We start from the raw sequence: 20,000 nt of genomic DNA, 5'->3' as shown, positions 1-20,000 counted from the left end.
TGAGAAGATGGGCCTGAAGCAGTTCAAAGCTCGATATCTGGAAGTCACGCTGGTCCGCATGGACTGGAGCTGCCCGTGTCCCAACATCACTATGCTGGAAGAAAGCCCCCTGCTGGTGATGGGGGAAGTGCAGGAAGGCATGGCTGTGGTACTGCCCGACAGCTACGTGAGACCCACTTCAGAACGCAGGGTGAAGAAAATTCAGGATGTTTTGACCAAGAAGACCTGTGAGATGCTGCAGAGGTTTGAGGACTGATCCTGTGTGTGTTTAACTTTATAAACCCTTTAGTGGATCTTTACATGTGCTGACGTGTTAATTTGTTATGTTCATTTCTGAAACATAACAGTAAAATTTAGGAAATTCTGACTATGTAATTGAAACATTATCCCTAACTCTAACAGATGTCCCTCTTCTGCTGTTTGAGTGTTCATGTTAGTATTTTATTAACAGAATTACTGACTCTGGTTCTCTGTGAAGGACAAAACAAAGGACAACATGGAGGACATCTGCTATAAAAACTGGACAGATCTTTGTTTTGACATAAACAAACCAAAAAGTACCAAATTATATGAAATCTGTGTGTGTGTTCAGTCTAGAATGATTAGATTGGTTGTTTTTGTTATGTTATATATGTTATATGTACACAGTGTTTCTCTGATTTTCTCAGTTTTGTGTGTGTTCATGTTGACTTAATTGTTTATGAGAATAAAATCAAAAACAGTAAATTCAGTAGGTGTAGAGAACCACACACTCAATAACACGGCAATGCATATAAGTAATGTAAAGCTATTATTAAGTGACATTTATGTTTAATTACTCACTCTCACTCATCTTCTACTGCTTATCCGAACTACCTCTGGTCACAGGGAGCCTGTGCCTATCTCAGGCGTCATCGGAAACCGGAGTACCCGGAGGAAACCCCAGAGGCACGGGGAGAACATGCAAACTCCACACACACAAGGCGGAGGCGGGAATCGAACCCCCAACCTTGGAGGTGTGAGGCGAACGTGCTAACCACTAAGCCACCGTGCCCCCCATGTTTAATTAATTAATTAAAATCTTTAATATGAGATGTAGTGCATGTCAATGTGTTTACACACACAAACAGCTGTAGCAGTCAGTACACACACTAATGTGAGAACTGTAGCAGTCAGTACACACACTAATGTGAGAACTGTAGCAGTCAGTACACACACAAACAGCTGTAGCAATCAGTACACACACTAATGTGAGAACTGTAGCAGTCAGTACACACCCTAATGTGAGAACTGTAGCAGTCAGTACACACACTAATGTGAGAACTGTAGCAGTCAGTACACACCCTAATGTGAGAACTTCAAGTAAAACCTAATAGCGTTTACAGTCTGTATAGAAAATAGGAATCTGCTATATATATTTCAACAACTATAATAATAATAATAATAATAATAATAATAAACATTCCAGATGTTTATGGAAGAGCTAGATGTTGGCTAGGGTGTAAGCTCTAGAGGCAATGTTTGGGTGGCAGCTCTGTAAACTCATCAGATTTCAGTTTGAGAAAATCTCACTTCAGAAATAAAAGCATGAAGTTTCTGAGTAAAGACATACAGGGCTGAGAGAAAAACGGAAATTGCTTCATGTGAATGTTTTTGCTGATCTTTTTCACTGTGTGTGTGTGTTCATGCTTAGAGTGCCTGCGAGGGTTTGATGGAAATTATGAAGCATGTGCAAATGTGTTAATGTGTTTGCACCTCTATATATATGTGTGTGTGTGTGTGTGTGGTCAGGGGAGGGATTAGATAGAAATTACGCAGCATGGTAAAACTGTGTGTAAGTGTATATCAGTGTGTGTGTAAATGTGTGCACATACAGTATATCTGAGTTATATGCATTCAACATAGGAAACGCACACCCTTTCATTACCACAACTTCCTACACACACACACAACACGGTGCTCAAAACCACTGCACTAATATGTTAAGTTGGGGTCAGCCAGGGTTCAGGGTACTTGTGCTGGGGGTCCTTCATTCAGGTTCATGTTCACTTTAGAGTGTTTTATTACATTCAGGGCTGTTATGGGACTTTCAGAATTGAAGACAGTGACAATACAAAGAGAAAGAATTCTCTTCAGCACACTTTCTGCTTCCAGATCATCACACTGTGATGTAATACCTTTTTTCTCCATCTTTCTCTAAGGAAATTAAAGGACATTACTTTTCTCTAAACTGAGGGCTTGTTTGATCTTTATAGTCTAAACACAGGTCAATGAATTTCCGTGCAGATGTTGTCCTGGGTCTGAATCCTGCTACTTATGTTTCATATTATGTGTGTGTGTGTGTGTGTGCGCGTGTGCGTGTGTTTGCGTGTGCGTGTTTGTGTGCGCGCGCGTGTGCGTGTGTTGTGTTTGCGTGTGTGTGTGTTTGTGTGCGTGTGTTGTGTGTGTGTGCGTGTGTTGTGTGTGCGCGCGCGTGTGTGTGTTGTGTGTGTGCTTGCGTGTGTGTGCTTGCGTGTGTGTGTGCGCGCATGTGTGTGTTTGTGTGCGCGTGTGTGTGCGCGCGTGTGTGTGTTGTGTGTGCGTGCGCGTGTCTGTGTTGTGTTGTGTGTGCGCGTGTGTGTGTTGTGTGTGTGCGCGTGCATCTCCCTCTCCCCCAGACGGTTACACTTCCTGAACCGCAAAACAAAAAATGAAGACTTCTTGTAAGCTTAATGGTTCTTGTATTATTATATTTTCAAATTGTTTCTAGAACACACACACAACACACACAGACACACACACACACACACACACTATAACACACACTAGAGTGTTTGTGTATGTGAGACAGAGAGAGTGTAATTATTGTTTTATTTTTAAGTCATATTTGAAATCAGTTAAAGTTTTCAGCACAGAGCTGTAGTGAGAATTTCACTTCCTTTTAATACCTTCATGTCTCCTTACACACACACACACACACACACACACACACACAGAGAGACAGACGGTTCTACTGACTGGAGGATGGCGTTACTCATTCTACTTTTCTGCGGTGAGTTTTTTTTTCTTCTTTTTAAAATGAATGCCTTTTAATTTAATCTAAATGTTCGTGTATTTTCCATCTGAAATCTTTATTCTCTTGTTTAATTAACACTCCATTTACTGTTAAACTCCTCAGTACAGCTTTTGTCACTCTAAGGGTTACACACACACGAACAGTAAATATAAATCAATGTTAAGACCTCGTGGTTATTTTCCTCTTTTACTTTTTGGTTGATGAGAAACAACAGATTCAGGAAAGTGAAAGAAAAAATAAAAACAACATGAACTTATAAAGAAAAACAGGAAGAATGTAAATATGTGTGTCGCTAAATTAGGCATAAAATTTGAGGTTTGGTGTTTTTCAAATACTCAACTTTTATCAGCAGCAGAATTAAAAGAAAGAAAGAAAGAAAAAGGAATTTAATAATATCATTACAAATAAATAAATAAATAAATAAATGTCATTTATACTCACTCTCTCACTCATTTTCTACCGCTTATCCGAATGTCATTTATAATAAATAACAAATATAATAATATTTATAATGCATGGTCTTCGTGTTGAGGCAGATTTCCTTTTTAATTTGTTTTGTAGTTATATAAATGACAGTTTGAACAGTCAGAAGGAGTTCTGATAAAAAAAAACTCCTGATAAAAATTCTTAAAAAATAATAAGAACAACAACAAACATATAACATTACTTTATAACGGTGTAACGGTTTCAGCTGCTACACCCACTCCTGCCGGCTAGAGGAAACCCTCCCCAAGTACTGAGCGCTTCCTGATTCAAGGTCACTCCCTGGTTTTTAAGACAAAAATACTACCTTATTTGTGGCCTCATTGCCTGTTGATGAAACTTCCTCTTGCCTCTGTGTTGGATTCGCTTGCTCTGTGTGGTTTTCCACCACCTTCTTCTAAGGTAACTTTAGAGAAAACTTTGCCTGCAGGAAATCCAGTGGATGTTTCTCAGCAGCAAACCATTGTCGTTCACCAAGGTGAAATGCTAGCCACGTGACATAACATACGGCCCTACAAGCTACAAACACTGCTCTTATATTCAGGCCCTCTGTGGTGCTCCGGCTAGCAGGTCTGAACCAGCTCAGAATAAATCTTCTGGCACAACAGACCAGTGCCTTGTCAGTATGACACCTTCTTTTCCCACCAGCTTGAGGCTTACCGCAAGGACTCAACAAAGTGTGCATTTATGATGCTCCTCCTAATCAGGCAGGCTGGTCTGGGGCAGTGATGCCAGGTCTGGACTTGCTTCAATTTTTTATCCCAGCTAATTTGGGACATCCTTGAAGATGGCTGGGATACGTTTACATACAGCTGATGCAACTGGACAAAGCCAAGACACAGCAGCTGATTATGCCATCAAGTTGCAAGCCAAATTGGAGTGTAAGAAGGGTGACCTGACTCCGCCCCATTTTTTTCAATGGCCATTTGACTGGATAATCATTTCAGGAACCAACACCCCGTTCAACCTCTACAGCCATTTCCAGTTCACAACAGCAGTTCTACAGCAACTACAGCCAGGTTTCCTGAGCCTATGCAACTAAGTATAACCTGAATATCACTGGAAGAAAGACAATGATGCCTCTGCCTTTATCTTTGTTTTTACTGCAGTCAGCCCTGTCACCAGTATGCTTATATAGATCCAGCCATGAGATCTGTCTAAAAATAATATAACTGAAAATAATAGAATCTCTTAACCATTTAGGAATCTTTTGCTAGTTTTTTTTTACATTATATTACATATTTATTCACTTAACCTTTTATCTATAGTCCAACAAAAACAACAACAACAACAACAACAATAATAATAATAATAATAATAATAATAAAACCAGTAATCTTATTAGTGTAACCTTCATTGATGTATTTAAGTTTTGAACAAAGGTACTTATAGTAATCTGTCTGTCTCTCAGCTGTCTCACTCTCTGATGGGTTTAACATTGATGTGTTGAAGTTAGACGAATTCTCAGGAAATGAAGAGGGTTTTTTTGGATACAAACTGCTTCAGTATCAGTCTAACGAGACGAAACAGTGAGTATTTTTTTATGATGATCAGATCTTTTTTTTTTAAACCTTAAAGAGTTTGTGTCTATCTATGTGTTCCTGCAGCCTGTATGTTGTAAATGATTAAAGATGATTTAAGATGATTAAAACTTCAGCTGGTTGTAAATATTTGGCTAGGAAATCATCCTGAGTGAGAAACCCAGCATGTGAGGTGATGAGCTGCTGAAAATCAAATTGTGTTTGTGTGCTGTTGTTTGTTAGAATTATAGTAAGTGCCCCACTGAGTGAGAACAGATCAGGAGCTATTTTTAAATGCCCTGTGGAGAAGAATGAATGCACCCAGTTTTTTAAACCTAAACCAGGTACACACACACACACACACACACACACACACACACACACACACACACACACACACATTCAACTAACCAAGCTGTACTGGTCCTCAGACTCGAAGGCGATCAGGTTCTTTGGGATGTCACTGGCAGCGAGGACGTTTCCATCATCCACACTCACTGTGAGTTTAAAACATTATCACACTGACAGTTTATCACTTTTCCTTACTGATGGGAAAGACCAAGACACGTCACTTCCTCTACACCTGCTCTCTCAGTGAGGTCACATCCTCTACACCTGCTCTCTCAGTGAGGTCACATCCTCTACACCTGCTCTCTCAGTGAGGTCACATCCTCTACACCTGCTCTCTCAGTGAGGTCACATCCTCTACACCTGCTCTCTCAGTGAGGTCACATCCTCACTTGGGTTTTCATACCACTGCTATGCTAAAGTCATTCCTGATTCTGCATGGATCTTAACATGCATCTCATCATCAGCTGAAATTTCACCCAACACCACTGAGATGCTTTACATATTCAAAGAAACCTCCCCAAAGCAGGATCTTGTGATCTCCCTGGACAACACTGCATGTAATGTTGTTGTAACCTTGGACAACCAACAATCATTCTCTCCTTACATTGCTAAACATGCTGGTTTCTCTCTTACATTTGGAACATCCAACCATTTCTATCCACAGAGGACACTTCTACTTTAACCGATCCGGAATGCAGCTGTATTACATGTTATCAACCTCCACAAGTTCCCCAACACATACACTCCTTCCATTGGCTGCTTGTAGCTTTCACGTTCTTATACTTTTAGCTCCTGACATTAAAGCATTTCTATAAGCTGCTCTGTATTACAGAAATTTATCAAGAAAGAACTCATCAAGAAGTTCAAAATCCAACCACAACTCCATCGTTCCAAGGCTAAGCACTGGACAAAGGTTCCACTGGACGTGGCAAAATAAATCCTGCTCTTAGTCAGCACAATGCATCAGACTAGAATGTTGACAACACTGCTAAATCCACCGAACTCACCGGCCTTCATGTTGTTGTTTTTTTACTCACCCGCCCGGACAAATATGCTGTGGATCCTAGTAAATGTAAGGACCTTATGTTTTCAGGAACAAAACAAGATCATTCAGTTTATCAGCATCCAGACAGACAAAGCACACACCTTGAGGCGTGACATCTAGTCACAAGCATTGGAAGAGATTTTCACAAATAAAAAAAAAGATTTTTAATAAATCTCCAGAGAATAAAGTGAAAGTCTTTTATCCAGAACTATGGAGTAAGCAAAGTTCTCTACCAAGAATGTTCTGCTTGGATTTCTACACTTAAAGGCCACAAGACATTCATCAGAGGCTTTAGTTCAATCACCGCTCCCCTGATGTTCCTGCAAAAATAGGATTGTTTTATAAAAGTAAGACTAACATGGCAGTGTTTTAAGTGTCATTTTTATTTTTCATTTGGTGATGATGTAGAGTTGCAGTCCGAGTGTCACTCATGAGTGTGATGGAAACTCATATCTGAATGGAATCTGTTACCAGTTCAACAGCAGTCTGGATTTCACCACCAGTTTCACCCCCGCTTTCCAAGGTATGAGTGTTCACTCTCACAGACAAAGCTCTTACACCACGAGCTAAAGACTGTTCATGTCAGGAATTTATCATGGTGTTGTACTCTAACTAATAGACACATAAATATCCAGTTATTGTGTTGTTGTTTTTTACAGAATGCAATAAGAGTAAAGTCAACCTGGTTTTCCTTTTCGACGGTTCTCAAAGCATGCAGGACTCTGACTTCAACAAGAACAAAAACTTCATATGGGACATTATGACAAATCTCAAAAACTCATCTATTGAGGTGAACAAACAAGAACACACAACACCACACAACATACAACCCACTACAACACCACACACCACAACACCACACAACACACAACCCACTACAACACCACAACACTACACAACACACAACTAACTACAACACCACACACCACAACACCACACAACACACAACCTACTACAACACCACACAACATACAACCCACTACAACACCACACAACATACAACCCACTACAACACCACACAACATACAACCCACTACAACACCACACAACACACAACCCACTACAACACCACACAACATACAACCTACTACAACCCCACACAATACAACACAACCTACAACACCACACAATACACAATGTAGCAACCCACTACAGCATGTCGTCGAACACAACCCCCGTAACAACACACAGAACAACACAACACAACCCAATACAACACCACACACTCTAAAGAAACAAAACAAAACACTAAATAAAACTATACAACACACTACACAACACCACAGAAGTGTCATCCAGCAGCTCAGGTGGTGTTTGTGTGTCTCCTACAGATGTTCTCTGTACACCACTAATCACTCACACTGTTGTCTAGTTTTGTCATTTGGATGTAAAGTGAACTCTTCAGATTGAACCTAATATTTGAAACCAATAGGAATGAAGTGAGTGCTGTTTGTGTAGGACAGTTGTTTGTGGTGTAGGTGCACAGTGCTCTAACTGGTCTTATTATCTCTCTTATTATTAATTATGTGTTAATTAAAGTTTTGTTGTAAACCTGTTGGACTTCACTTGCTGTAGCACTTCCGGCACCATTCACACTTTGCAGCCCAAGTGATGCATGCACTGTTCCCACCGATGCTCACTGTGATGCATGCACTGTTCTCACTGTTCACATTAATAGCTCATTAGAGCAGTGTAGTGGAGAGTAAGAAATCCCTGACACTCAGAAATAACTGACACACGCACCATCATGTGCTTACACACGCACCATCATGTACTAGGTGCTTTAACCACTAAGCACTTCAGCTCCTTGTTCTTTTTCATTACTGAACCCACACAAGGGATATGGTGCACGGTAAGTGAGGGACTCAGACAGCCCAACAGGTCAGGCTCTGTTATCAGGACACACGTCTATCAACAAAACACTAATCAATACATGGAGAGATAGCGGTTCTAGAGGCGGGGCCACAGGGGCCCTGGCCCCTGCTGAAATCTGATTGGCCCCCGATTGGCCCCCATTCCATCAATTGTCGATGAGAAGAGCAACCGGAGAATTTTACACAACGAAAAATCATTGAGAACTTTACTGGCTCATATTTTTTTATTAGAGCATTCCTAAGCCTAGGAAAAAGGAATAACTGTCAAAATGTATTTGCACCGTACTGAATAAATTATTTTGTGTGCTTGAATGTACCCTGTACTTGGCCCCTGAATGTAACATGTGGCCCCTTAATGGCCCCTGTTACAGAAAAATCCTAGAAACACCACTGAGAGATAGTAATATTATAGAGAGGAACAAGTTAATGTTTAAATACTGTGTGTGTGTGTGTGTGTGTGTGTGTGTGTGTGTGTGTAGTTTGCTGCTGTTCAGTTTTCCCGCAATTTCAAGACAGTTTTCACCTTTAAAGATTATGTCAACAATGAGGCAAAGCAGAGACTTGATGATGAAAAACACATGAAGTCACTCACAAACACACACGGTGCCATCAGATACGTCCTGTAAGTATATCTACTGTATATAAACAAATAGTATAGAAATATATAGGGACACACAGCGTTATCTGTTATAAACATTTTAATGTACTATAAATATTTATTGTTCAGAAGGTGTGTAAGGTCTAAAGGCCCAGACACCAGTTCCAGCAGTAACATAAACACCAGGTTTATATAAATGCACTTTACTGCATGTTACTGTAAGTTACTGCTTCTGTAGTAACAGCTTATACACAACATTAACATGAGCAAGGCAGAGTCAAGAAACAACACAAACATACACAGGAACAAGGCTTGATATCATCAAGACCACAGATTGAACAGAGTGTATAGTGAAAAGAGAACGTGTGAAAGTTTACATGGTTCCTTGGTACCATGAATAGATTTCTCTTATTAATCTGAAGAGAGAGAATAAAGAGAAGGAGGTGACAATATGACAATTTTCTGTTTCGCCCCAAAAGCCTGATTATTTTCTTAAAACTGCAAGATCTGTTATTCCTAGTGGATAAGCAAATATAAACTTAAACATATATTAGAACCTGAAATATAAATACATTTACAATACAATAAAAATATTTTAACATAGGTGTTATAACCACACACTGCTGTGCTAGGCACATGTACCAAAGATGCCTTCAGGAATACTGAAAAGTAAAAAGGTCTTCATTCAAATATCTGCTATAAAAAAGTGTTTCAGTGAACTTTAGAATGTACCAAGGGTCAGATGTATAAATGGTGTAGTTGTACATGGCAGTTAGTTGGAAACCCTGCCATGGCTCTTGTGGACATTCATGCATGGTTTTCAGAGAAGAAAGACAGTCTTCATGGTGTTTTGTCTGAAAAGTTGTGCATTATGTAATCAGTTCATTTTTAATAGATAATGTGTAAATAGTTTTACATTTTTCTGTAACTGATTTGTTGGAAAAGTAATGTTTGAAAAACCAAAGTGTTTTTACTGACTCAATAATGTACAAGTCATACAATAAACATCTAAAATAAAAAGTTAAGCATAAACATGAACGTTAACATAGACTGTATTATAATGAACGAATCTGTCCTGATCTGATTCATGTAGATTAAAGAATATCTGTAGAGTGTTTTAGTGAAAATGTAGATGTGGTATTTTGTGTTTATTTTCCAGTAATGAACTGTTTGATAACTCGAAGTCTGGTGCAGATCCTGAGGCTACTAAAGCCCTGGTCATCATCACAGATGGAAGTCCTACTGATAACCACCAGGGTGAGATAGAGAGCTGTGAGTCACGTGGCATCGCTCGCTTTGTTATCGGGGTGAGTTCACTAATGGCCACACACCACTCTTCCATCCGTCCATCAGTTATTCATCATGTCTCCATTTCCTCACAGATCCAGTGCTTTACTGACATAGTTTTACTTCATTAGGTGGGGTCTGTAAGTCTTGAGAATCTGAAAAGTCTTGGCTCAAAGCCGAACGACAACTACATCTTCATGATTAAAAACTATGATGGACTAAACGGACTTTTGGATAAACTGCAAAATAAGATCTACGCCATCGAGGGTAATATCAACTCTGAATAAGAGATACACTCAAGTGCCATGAAAGTGTTTTGTGTAAAAAGATGTAAATTAGACGTAAGTGTCACTAAAGAATAATGGAGTTTGTGTCTTCAGGATCCAAGGGCAGGAAATTTAGTAAAGAGCTGTCTCAGAGTGGATTCAGTGCTGCCACTGATAAGGTACTCATAAAACACCAGACAAACATCTAAACAAACATCCTTCACACCACAGATGTGAACTCCATGTGGTCTTTTACATCACTACAACATTTATCAGACTGTATATTTATAATCACACCCCCAGTGTCACCCAGATGAGGATGAGGTTCCCCTTTGAGTCTGGTTCCTCTCAAGGTTTCTTCCTTTACCATCTAAGGGAGTTTTTCCTCCCCACAGTCACCTGAGTCACCTCAGACTTGCTCATTGGGGATAAATACAAATACATTTAAATATATCTAATATTAATCTGGAATCTTGAACATCTGCCACAGTACAGACTGTTTTATCTTTATGTTCTGTAAAGCTGCTTTGAGACAATGTCCATTGTTAAAAGCTCTATACAAATCTGAATTTGAGTCTGTCTACACAATCCTATGTGAACTAAACAAAGGAAAAACACTAAACTGTAAAAGTGCAGGGGTCACAAACAGAAGGAAACTAACTCTGGATATCAGCAATAAGAAAAAAGCTCATAAATGAAATGATGTGAGACAGAAAGCGCACCTACAGCACAGAGTCTGAATGAACTGCAGTGAGCTTCAGGTGTTTTATAATCTTAGTCAGTAATCTAAAATTTACCTAAACACAAACGATTAAACTCACCTTTCTATATTCTCTGTTCCAGGACAGTCTTATTCTGGGAGCAGTTGGATGTAATGATTGGACTGGAGCACTGTACGAGGTGCCAGGAACCAGGAACGATGAAGAGGAACTCAAAGGCTTCCAGTTCAATCCGGATTCATACAACGGTACACTGTGTGATGTCATGAATGTACATGTGGGATGTGCAGGTCAGAACCTCAGCAACTAAGCTAAATATTTCTGTGTGTGTGTATGTGTGTGTGTGCTCAGGTTACTCTGTGGTGGTTGGACAGAGAGACAGCGTTTCTCTTGTGTTCTCTGGAGCACCAAGATCTAATCACAGGGGTGAGGTGACTCTGTTTAAAAAGATGGCTAATGAGTGGGTGGCTTTGAGGAACATTTCTGGTGAACAAGTAAGAACAGCATCAGTATTTTTACATTATTCACATTTACATCAAATTTCTACATGCTTTTGAGTAACTAAAGAGCTCTGGTGTGTTTGACACTTTCCTAAATGAGAAGTACACAGAACTGAATGAGTTTGAGGTTTGTTTCTGACTCAGCTGAAGAACCAAAGTGTGGCTGGACCTGATCTGTTCAGACTGTAGTAAAAAGTTTAGATTTTTCTCCATAAATATGAGCTCATTCAAAGATATGGTGCAAGGACTCACTGGTTCATGGTCATAAACACCATAATTCTGATAAAGACCTGAAACCACAACTAAACAGCAGACCTAAGATGACCTGACATGAACCTCACACAGCTACATGGCAGGTTCTCTGTGGTAATGAAGACACAGTACAGGAGAATATGTGATACATTATTGAATGATGGCTCTGCAGATCGGCTCTTATTTCGGAGGATCGTTGTGTGTGTTAGACCTGGATTCAGACGACAACACTGACTTCCTGGTGGTTGGAGCCCCACTGTATTATAATCATCATCCACAGTTAGAGGGAAAGGTTTACATCTACAAACTCACACAGAAGGTAAATACACAGACACACACAGCAGTAACTGTGTGTTACTGAAGCAGTATAATTCCATGAAACCTCAGCACATTGTACATGTTGGTTTATCGACTTGTTATCAAATCCTCCAGTTTATTTAGACAATTAAAAATATACTGTTTATGTATTTAATGAAATTGCAAAAATGTCTCTGTGTGTGTGTAGCTGAATATGGTGAAGGTGTTGGAGGTGTTAGAATCACCTCAGGGTCGGTTTGGGATGACTCTAGCTGCTATAGCAGATCTGAATGGAGACCAGAAGCAGGATTTAGCTGTTGGAGCTCCACTGGAAGATAATCACAAAGGAGCCATTTACATTTACCTTGGTGACCCTGATTGTGGCATCCGCAGACAGTACAGTCAGGTACATCTCTAAACATCTGCCCCAGTACAGACAGGTACATCTCTAAACATCTGCCCCAGTATAGACAGGTACATCTCTAAACATCTGCCCCAGTACAGTCAGGTACATCTCTAAACATCTGCCCCAGTACAGTCAGGTACATCTCTAAACATCTGCCCCAGTACAGTCAGGTACATCTCTAAACATCTGCCCCAGTATAGACAGGTACATCTCTAAACATCTGCCCCAGTACAGACAGGTACATCTCTAAACATCTGCCCCAGTATAGACAGGTACATCTCTAAACATCTGCCCCAGTACAGTCAGGTACATCTCTAAACATCTGCCCCAGTACAGTCAGGTACATCTCTAAACATCTGCCCCAGTACAGCCAGGTACATCTCTAAACATCTGCCCCAGTACAGTCAGGTACATCTCTAAACATCTGCCCCAGTACAGCCAGGTACATCTCTAAACATCTGCCCCAGTACAGTCAGGTACATCTCTAAACATCTGCCCCAGTACAGTCAGGTACATCTCTAAACATCTGCCCCAGTACAGCCAGGTACATCTCTAAACATCTGCCCCAGTACAGCCAGGTACATCTCTAAACATCTGCCCCAGTATAGACAGGTACATCTCTAAACATCTGCCCCAGTACAGCCAGGTACATCTCTAAACATCTGCCCCAGTACAGCCAGGTACATCTCTAAACATCTGCCCCAGTATAGACAGGTACATCTCTAAACATCTGCCCCAGTACATCCAGGTACATCTCTAAACATCTGCCCCAGTATAGTCAGGTACATCTCTAAACATCTGCCCCAGTACAGTCAGGTACATCTCTAAACATCTGCCCCAGTATAGTCAGGTACATCTCTAAACATCTGCCCCAGTACAGCCAGGTACATCTCTAAACATCTGCCCCAGTACAGTCAGGTACATCTCTAAACATCTGCCCCAGTACAGTCAGGTACATCTCTAAACATCTGCCCCAGTACAGTCTGTGTGTGTGTGTGTGTGTGTGTGTGTGTGTAGAAAATTGTGGCAAGCTCTCTCTCTACGAAGCTTCAGCATTTTGGTCTGGCGATTGACGGAGTGATGGACATGGGACAGGACGGACTGACGGACATCGCTGTTGGAGCAAAAGGAACCGTTTTACTCTTGAAGTATGAATTCCTTCCAGAGTAAATAAATATACACACAGTTCTATATTAAAGTTAAGTCAAGTGTGTAGGTTCTAGTTACACACGTAGGGTGCAGGTCATCAGTGATCGTGATATTCTTGTGTGCTATTGGTCAGAAACAGCAGCAGTGTTATGTGTCAGTCACAGGTGTGATGTATACAGGTGATTTTCTCTTAATCAGCTGCATAATGTTACTGACACGTTAATGTAGCTTTGGGAATAACTGAAGCTATTTGTTGTTCTCTCAGATCTCGGCCGGTCGTGTCCGTCTCAGCGAAGTTCAGTTTCTCTCCATCTGCAATAAACCTCACTCACTTCGACTGCCTCAACAGCCCGGACAATCCCAGTGACAAAAATAAAGTCATCACCCTGAACACCTGCTTTATTATGACAGAGAACACCAACAGCAAAGGTATGAACAGGGAAGGTGTGAACAGGGAAGGTGTGAACAGGGAAGGTGTGAACAGGGAAGGTGTGAACAGGGAAGGTGTGAACAGGGAAGGGCGTCTGCCAAATGCTGTAAATGTAAATGTATGATCACCTGGAACACAGGTACACATGTTATCACTTAGCCTAGATACACACATCATACACACAACATACACACAATATACACACAGGTACACATGTTAACACAGTCTAGATACACACATCATACACACAACATACACACAATATACACTGGTACACATGTTAACACTTAGCCTAGATACACACATCATACACACAACATACACACAATATACACACAGGTACACATGTTATCACTTAGCCTAGATACACACATCATACACACAACATACACACAATATACACACAGGTACACATGTTAACACTTAGTCCAGATACACACATCATACATACAACATACACACAGGTACACATGTTAACACTTAGCCCAGATACACACATCATACACACAACATACACACAATATACACACAGGTACACATGTTAACACTTAGTCCAGATACACACATCATACACACAACATACACACAATATACACACAGGTACACATGTTATCACTTAGCCTAGATACACACATCATACACACAACATACACACAATATACACACAGGTACACATGTTAACACTTAGTCCAGATACACACATCATACACACAACATACACACAATATACACACAGGTACACATGTTAACACTTAGCCCAGATACACACATCATACACACAACATACACACAATATACACACAGGTACACATGTTAACACTTAGCCCAGATACACACATCATACACACAACATACACACAATATACACACAGGTACACATGTTAACACTTAGTCCAGATACACACATCATACATACAACATACACACAGGTACACATGTTAACACTTAGCCCAGATACACACATCATACACACAACATACACACAATATACACACAGGTACACATGTTAACACTTAGTCCAGATACACACATCATACACACAACATACACACAATATACACTGGTACACATGTTATCACTTAGCCTAGATACACACATCATACACACAACATACACACAATATACACACAGGTACACATGTTAACACTTAGTCCAGATACACACATCATACACACAACATACACACAATATACACACAGGTACACATGTTAACACTTAGTCCAGATACACACATCATACATACAACATACACACAATATACACACAGGTACACATGTTAACACTTAGTCCAGATACACACATCATACACACAACATACACAAAATATACACACAGGTACGCATGTTAACACTTATCCCAGATACACACAGCAGACACACAACATACACACAATATACACACAGGTACACATGTTAACACTTAGCCCAGATACACACAGCATACACACATCATACACACATCATACACACAATATACACACAAGTACACATGTTAGCACTTAGCCCAGATACACACAGCATACACACAACATACACACAATATACACACAATATACACACAGGTACACATGTTAACACTTAGCCCAGATACACACAGCATACACATATCATACACACATCATACACACAACATACACACAATATACACACAAGTACACATGTTAACACTTAGCTCAGATACACACATCACACACACAACATACACACAATATACACACATCATACACACAGCATACACACAATATACACACTGGTACACATGTTAACACTTAGTCCAGATACACACAGCATACACACATCATACACACAATACACACACAGCCTACACACAATATACACACAATATACATACAATATACACACAGTGTACACACAATACACACACAGCATACACACAATATACACACAGCATACACACAATACGCACACAGCGTACACACAATACACACACAGCGTACACACAATACACTCACAGCATACACACAATACACACACAGCATACACACAATACACACTCAGCATACACACAATACACACACAGCATACACACAATACACACACAGCATACACACAATATACACACAGCGTACACACAATACACACACAGCGTACACACAATACACCCACAGCGTACCCACAATACACACACAGCGTACACACAATACACACACAGCATACACACAATACACACACAGCATATACACAATACACACAGCATACACACAATACACACACAGCATACACACAATACACACACAGCATACACACAATACACACACAGCATACACACAATACACACACAGCATACACACAATACACACACAGCATACACACAATACACACACAGCATACACACAATATACACACAGCATATCAATTTATCTCAATTGTATCATCTCAGTTTATATTAATAACATTCCCCAGGCAGTTGGTAAATCACTCATTCACTTATATGCCGATGATACAATCCTTTATGCCATAGGTCCCTCCTCTGGTGCTGTTCAAGCTACCCTGTAACATAGCTTTTCCCAACTACAGCTGTCTTTTACACAACTCAATCTCACTCTCACTACCTCCAAAACAAAAAAGCATGTGGTTTTGCCGTAGGGGTACTACTGTACGCCTCCTCCTGCCCTTAACATCACCACCAGCAAGGGGGCTATTCTAGAACAAGTCACTGCTTATAACTACCTGGGCATCTGGTTGGAAACTTCACTTTCTTTCTCTATTCACATATCAAAGCTGCAATCTAAGGTCAAAGCCAAGCTTGGTTTCTTTTACAGAAATCACTCTTCCTTCACCACTTCTGTAAAACATTCTTATTCAAATGACCATTCTACCCATGTTAGATTATGGAGACACTATATATAGGGTTGCTTGCAAGTCCATCCTATCAAAACTTGATGCTCTTTACCATTCTGCTATCAGGTTTGCCATAAATGCTCCTTTCAATACACATCATTGTGTTTTATATTCATCTGTAAACTGGCCCTCCCTTTACAATCGCCGTAAAATTCACTGGTTCACCTTCATTTATAAGACCCTTCTCGGCCACTCACCTCCTTACTTAGGTCACTTGCTGCAGCTAAAGCCTGTCACATATAACACTCGATCCTCACTTCATTTTCAATTAATCATTCCTAAAACCAACTCTGAGTTTGGTCTTGCATCTTTTCAATCTGCTGCCGCTCGCGACTGGAATGCTTTGCAAAATACTCTCAAACTGGATAAATTAATTCCAATTTCATCCTTTAAAAATATTATATTATATTTGTTCACATATATATGCAGTTGCTTCTCTACATAATTTTGTTTTAAAATGTATTTATGTAATTGTTAACCTGTATGTATTTTTAATGTTTGGTATTTATTTTAGCCCTACTTCCCTTTCCCTAAGTGCTTATTCCACTTGTCAGGCCGCCATTGTAAATAAGAACCTGTCCTTAATGACTTACCTGTAAAAATAAAGGTTAAAAAAAAAAAAAAAGAAAAAATAATAATAATAATACACACAATACACACACAATATACACACAGCATACACACAATATACACACAGCATACACACAATACACACACAATATACACACAGCATACACACAATATACACACAGCATACACACAATACACACACAATACACACACAATATACACACAGCATACACACAATATACACACAATATACACACAGCATACACACAATACACACACAATATACACACAGCATACACACAATATACACACAGCATGCACACAATACACACACAATATACACACAGCATACACACAATATACACACAATATACACACAATATACACACAGCATACACACAGCATACACACAATATACACACAATATACACACAATATACACACAGCATACACACAATATACACACCGCATACACACAATAGACACAGAGGATACTTCACACCGGTATGTGTGTAAGTGAGTATGGTTTAGACGTCCTTACAACAGGAAACAGCCAAAGGCTCCCTCTGGTGGTGAGGTAAATGTAGGGATGCTTGTTTTTTTACATACAGTATACACACAATATACACACAACATACACACAATATACACACAACGTACACACAATATGCACACAAAATACAAACAGCATACACACAACATACTCTCAGTATACACACAATATACACACAGCAGGTTTAGGTTTCTTCTACAACAGATTCACGCAGAACTTGACAATTTTTTTTTTTTTATTATTTTCATGGGCTATATGGAGCAGCATACAGGACAATCTGTAAGAAAAAATGGTAGAAATATAGTTTTTGAAGTTTTTGAATTTTGAAACACAGTAATGTTTATTTTAGACAACTAGAGCAAACTTCTGATGTGAAAATTAACAGTGCATAATCTTTAAAATCTGTAAAATGTTAATGACATTGTTCCATCAGCAGGGTTACCAAGTTCCACCATAATGCCATGAAAGATGTTCTTTAAAACTGTGCATAAAGGAAATGTAAAAAAAAAAAGAAAAAAGATGCGAGTAAAAAGTAAATTGATTACATCACTACTATACCTACAACATACTTTAACGTTCCAGCACAGGTGAAACACACCTAAGTCACTGCTATGATACCGGTCACTATACCTCTCCTCTCTTACTCCCAGGGGCAGTGAGTAATCTGAACATATCATGGGAGCTCATTGCTGATGCTGTGAGACAGGACAGTCGGGCATTTTTCAATAAGGATGTTAAGACGTCCAGGCGTCTAGTAAAGTCCATGATGCTGGGCTTGAACATGTCCTGTTCCAGTGACGAGGTCTATATGCAAGTATGTAACATACTGAAGTTGGTGAAGTTACAGACTAGGAGTTATACCTGGGTTAAGAACATTTTATATCACTAATGTTTATTTGTTGCTTGTCATAATGTGAGAAAGCCATGTGTCTGTGTTTCAGAGGTGTGTAAAGGACACGGTGTCTCCTGTATTGTTCAGACTCAGCTTCAAACAGTCTGATCCTCAGGACTCCACTTCCATCCTGAACATTGACATCAAGACCACGGCTGTTGTAGAGGTGAGTCACTCCTCTGTCGTGATGAAGATGATTGGCTAAATGAGTCTGATATGTTTAGTTTATTTTGTGTGTACCTGTGTGTATTTTTAGTTTAACACAGTTCCTATGTTTAGTTTATTTTGTATGAGCTTTATTGAAGTGTAATAATTTACACAGATTTCTGATATGAACATGTGTGTGTGTGTGTTACAGGTTCCCTTTCAGATAAACTGCAAAAACACAAGCTGTGTATCAGACTTGCTGATGGACTTTAACTTCCTGTAAGACGAAAATTCTTTCATTTTCTGCTAAAAGTGGTTTGTGTGTTGGTACTGAAATGAGTGCCATTTTAAGTTTGGGTCCTAAATGCTGCCACCTCACATTATCCCTTCTAGTCATTTCTTGGTGCTTTTGTGTTTGTACAGTGTTGTGTGTGTGTGTGTGTGTGTGTGTGTTTAGGAACAGCACATTGCTGGTGGTGGACCAAGCATCTTTTATCATCCATGTGACTTTAGAGAATAAAGGAGACGACTCCTTCAACACCAGTTTGGTTCTGCTCTATCCTCCTGGATTATCTCTCTCAATGTTCAAGACCATTAAGGTTTTTACTCAAATGTTATTTATCAGTCTTTTAATCAAACTCATTAAAATATCTGACCGTTGTCTGGTTCTGACTGACTCTGATTGTGACTCTGACTCTCTGACTGACTCTGTGTCTCTGACTCTGTGATTGTGACTGACTGATACTCTGACTTTGTGACTTTGGGA

The 20,000-nt window shown here is 39.7% G+C and overlaps 2 protein-coding genes across 2 annotated transcripts in view; both read left to right on the top strand.

Annotated features, from left to right (window-relative positions):
* The window catches only part of wfikkn1 (WAP, follistatin/kazal, immunoglobulin, kunitz and netrin domain containing 1), a 3,890-nt gene extending 3,345 nt beyond the window's left edge, over positions 1-545 (top strand). Inside the window, exon 2 of the mRNA XM_060860387.1 lies at positions 1-545. This exon is cut by the window's left edge and continues 1,265 nt beyond it. Coding sequence (XP_060716370.1) covers positions 1-256 — 256 coding nt within the window. The 3' untranslated portion in view covers positions 257-545.
* Positions 546-2,729: 2,184 nt separating this feature from the next.
* The window catches only part of zmp:0000001082 (integrin alpha-D), a 25,426-nt gene continuing 8,155 nt past the window's right edge, over positions 2,730-20,000 (top strand). The window contains exons 1-20 of the mRNA XM_060860155.1: positions 2,730-3,010; positions 4,929-5,046; positions 5,281-5,381; positions 5,469-5,536; positions 6,842-6,956; positions 7,093-7,223; positions 8,787-8,929; positions 10,065-10,212; positions 10,324-10,459; positions 10,573-10,637; positions 11,302-11,425; positions 11,529-11,671; positions 12,102-12,248; positions 12,435-12,632; positions 13,650-13,780; positions 14,047-14,210; positions 18,846-19,009; positions 19,137-19,253; positions 19,446-19,513; positions 19,692-19,833. Coding sequence (XP_060716138.1) covers positions 2,911-3,010; positions 4,929-5,046; positions 5,281-5,381; positions 5,469-5,536; positions 6,842-6,956; positions 7,093-7,223; positions 8,787-8,929; positions 10,065-10,212; positions 10,324-10,459; positions 10,573-10,637; positions 11,302-11,425; positions 11,529-11,671; positions 12,102-12,248; positions 12,435-12,632; positions 13,650-13,780; positions 14,047-14,210; positions 18,846-19,009; positions 19,137-19,253; positions 19,446-19,513; positions 19,692-19,833 — 2,523 coding nt within the window. The 5' untranslated portion in view covers positions 2,730-2,910. The remainder of the gene's footprint in view (positions 3,011-4,928; positions 5,047-5,280; positions 5,382-5,468; positions 5,537-6,841; positions 6,957-7,092; positions 7,224-8,786; positions 8,930-10,064; positions 10,213-10,323; positions 10,460-10,572; positions 10,638-11,301; positions 11,426-11,528; positions 11,672-12,101; positions 12,249-12,434; positions 12,633-13,649; positions 13,781-14,046; positions 14,211-18,845; positions 19,010-19,136; positions 19,254-19,445; positions 19,514-19,691; positions 19,834-20,000) is intronic.

Source organism: Tachysurus vachellii, chromosome 24 (assembly GCF_030014155.1).
Source record: "Tachysurus vachellii isolate PV-2020 chromosome 24, HZAU_Pvac_v1, whole genome shotgun sequence".
Lineage (NCBI taxonomy): Eukaryota > Metazoa > Chordata > Actinopteri > Siluriformes > Bagridae > Tachysurus > Tachysurus vachellii.
The sequence above is the reverse complement of the archived record's forward strand: the minus strand, read 5'-3'. Positions and strand labels throughout refer to the sequence as shown.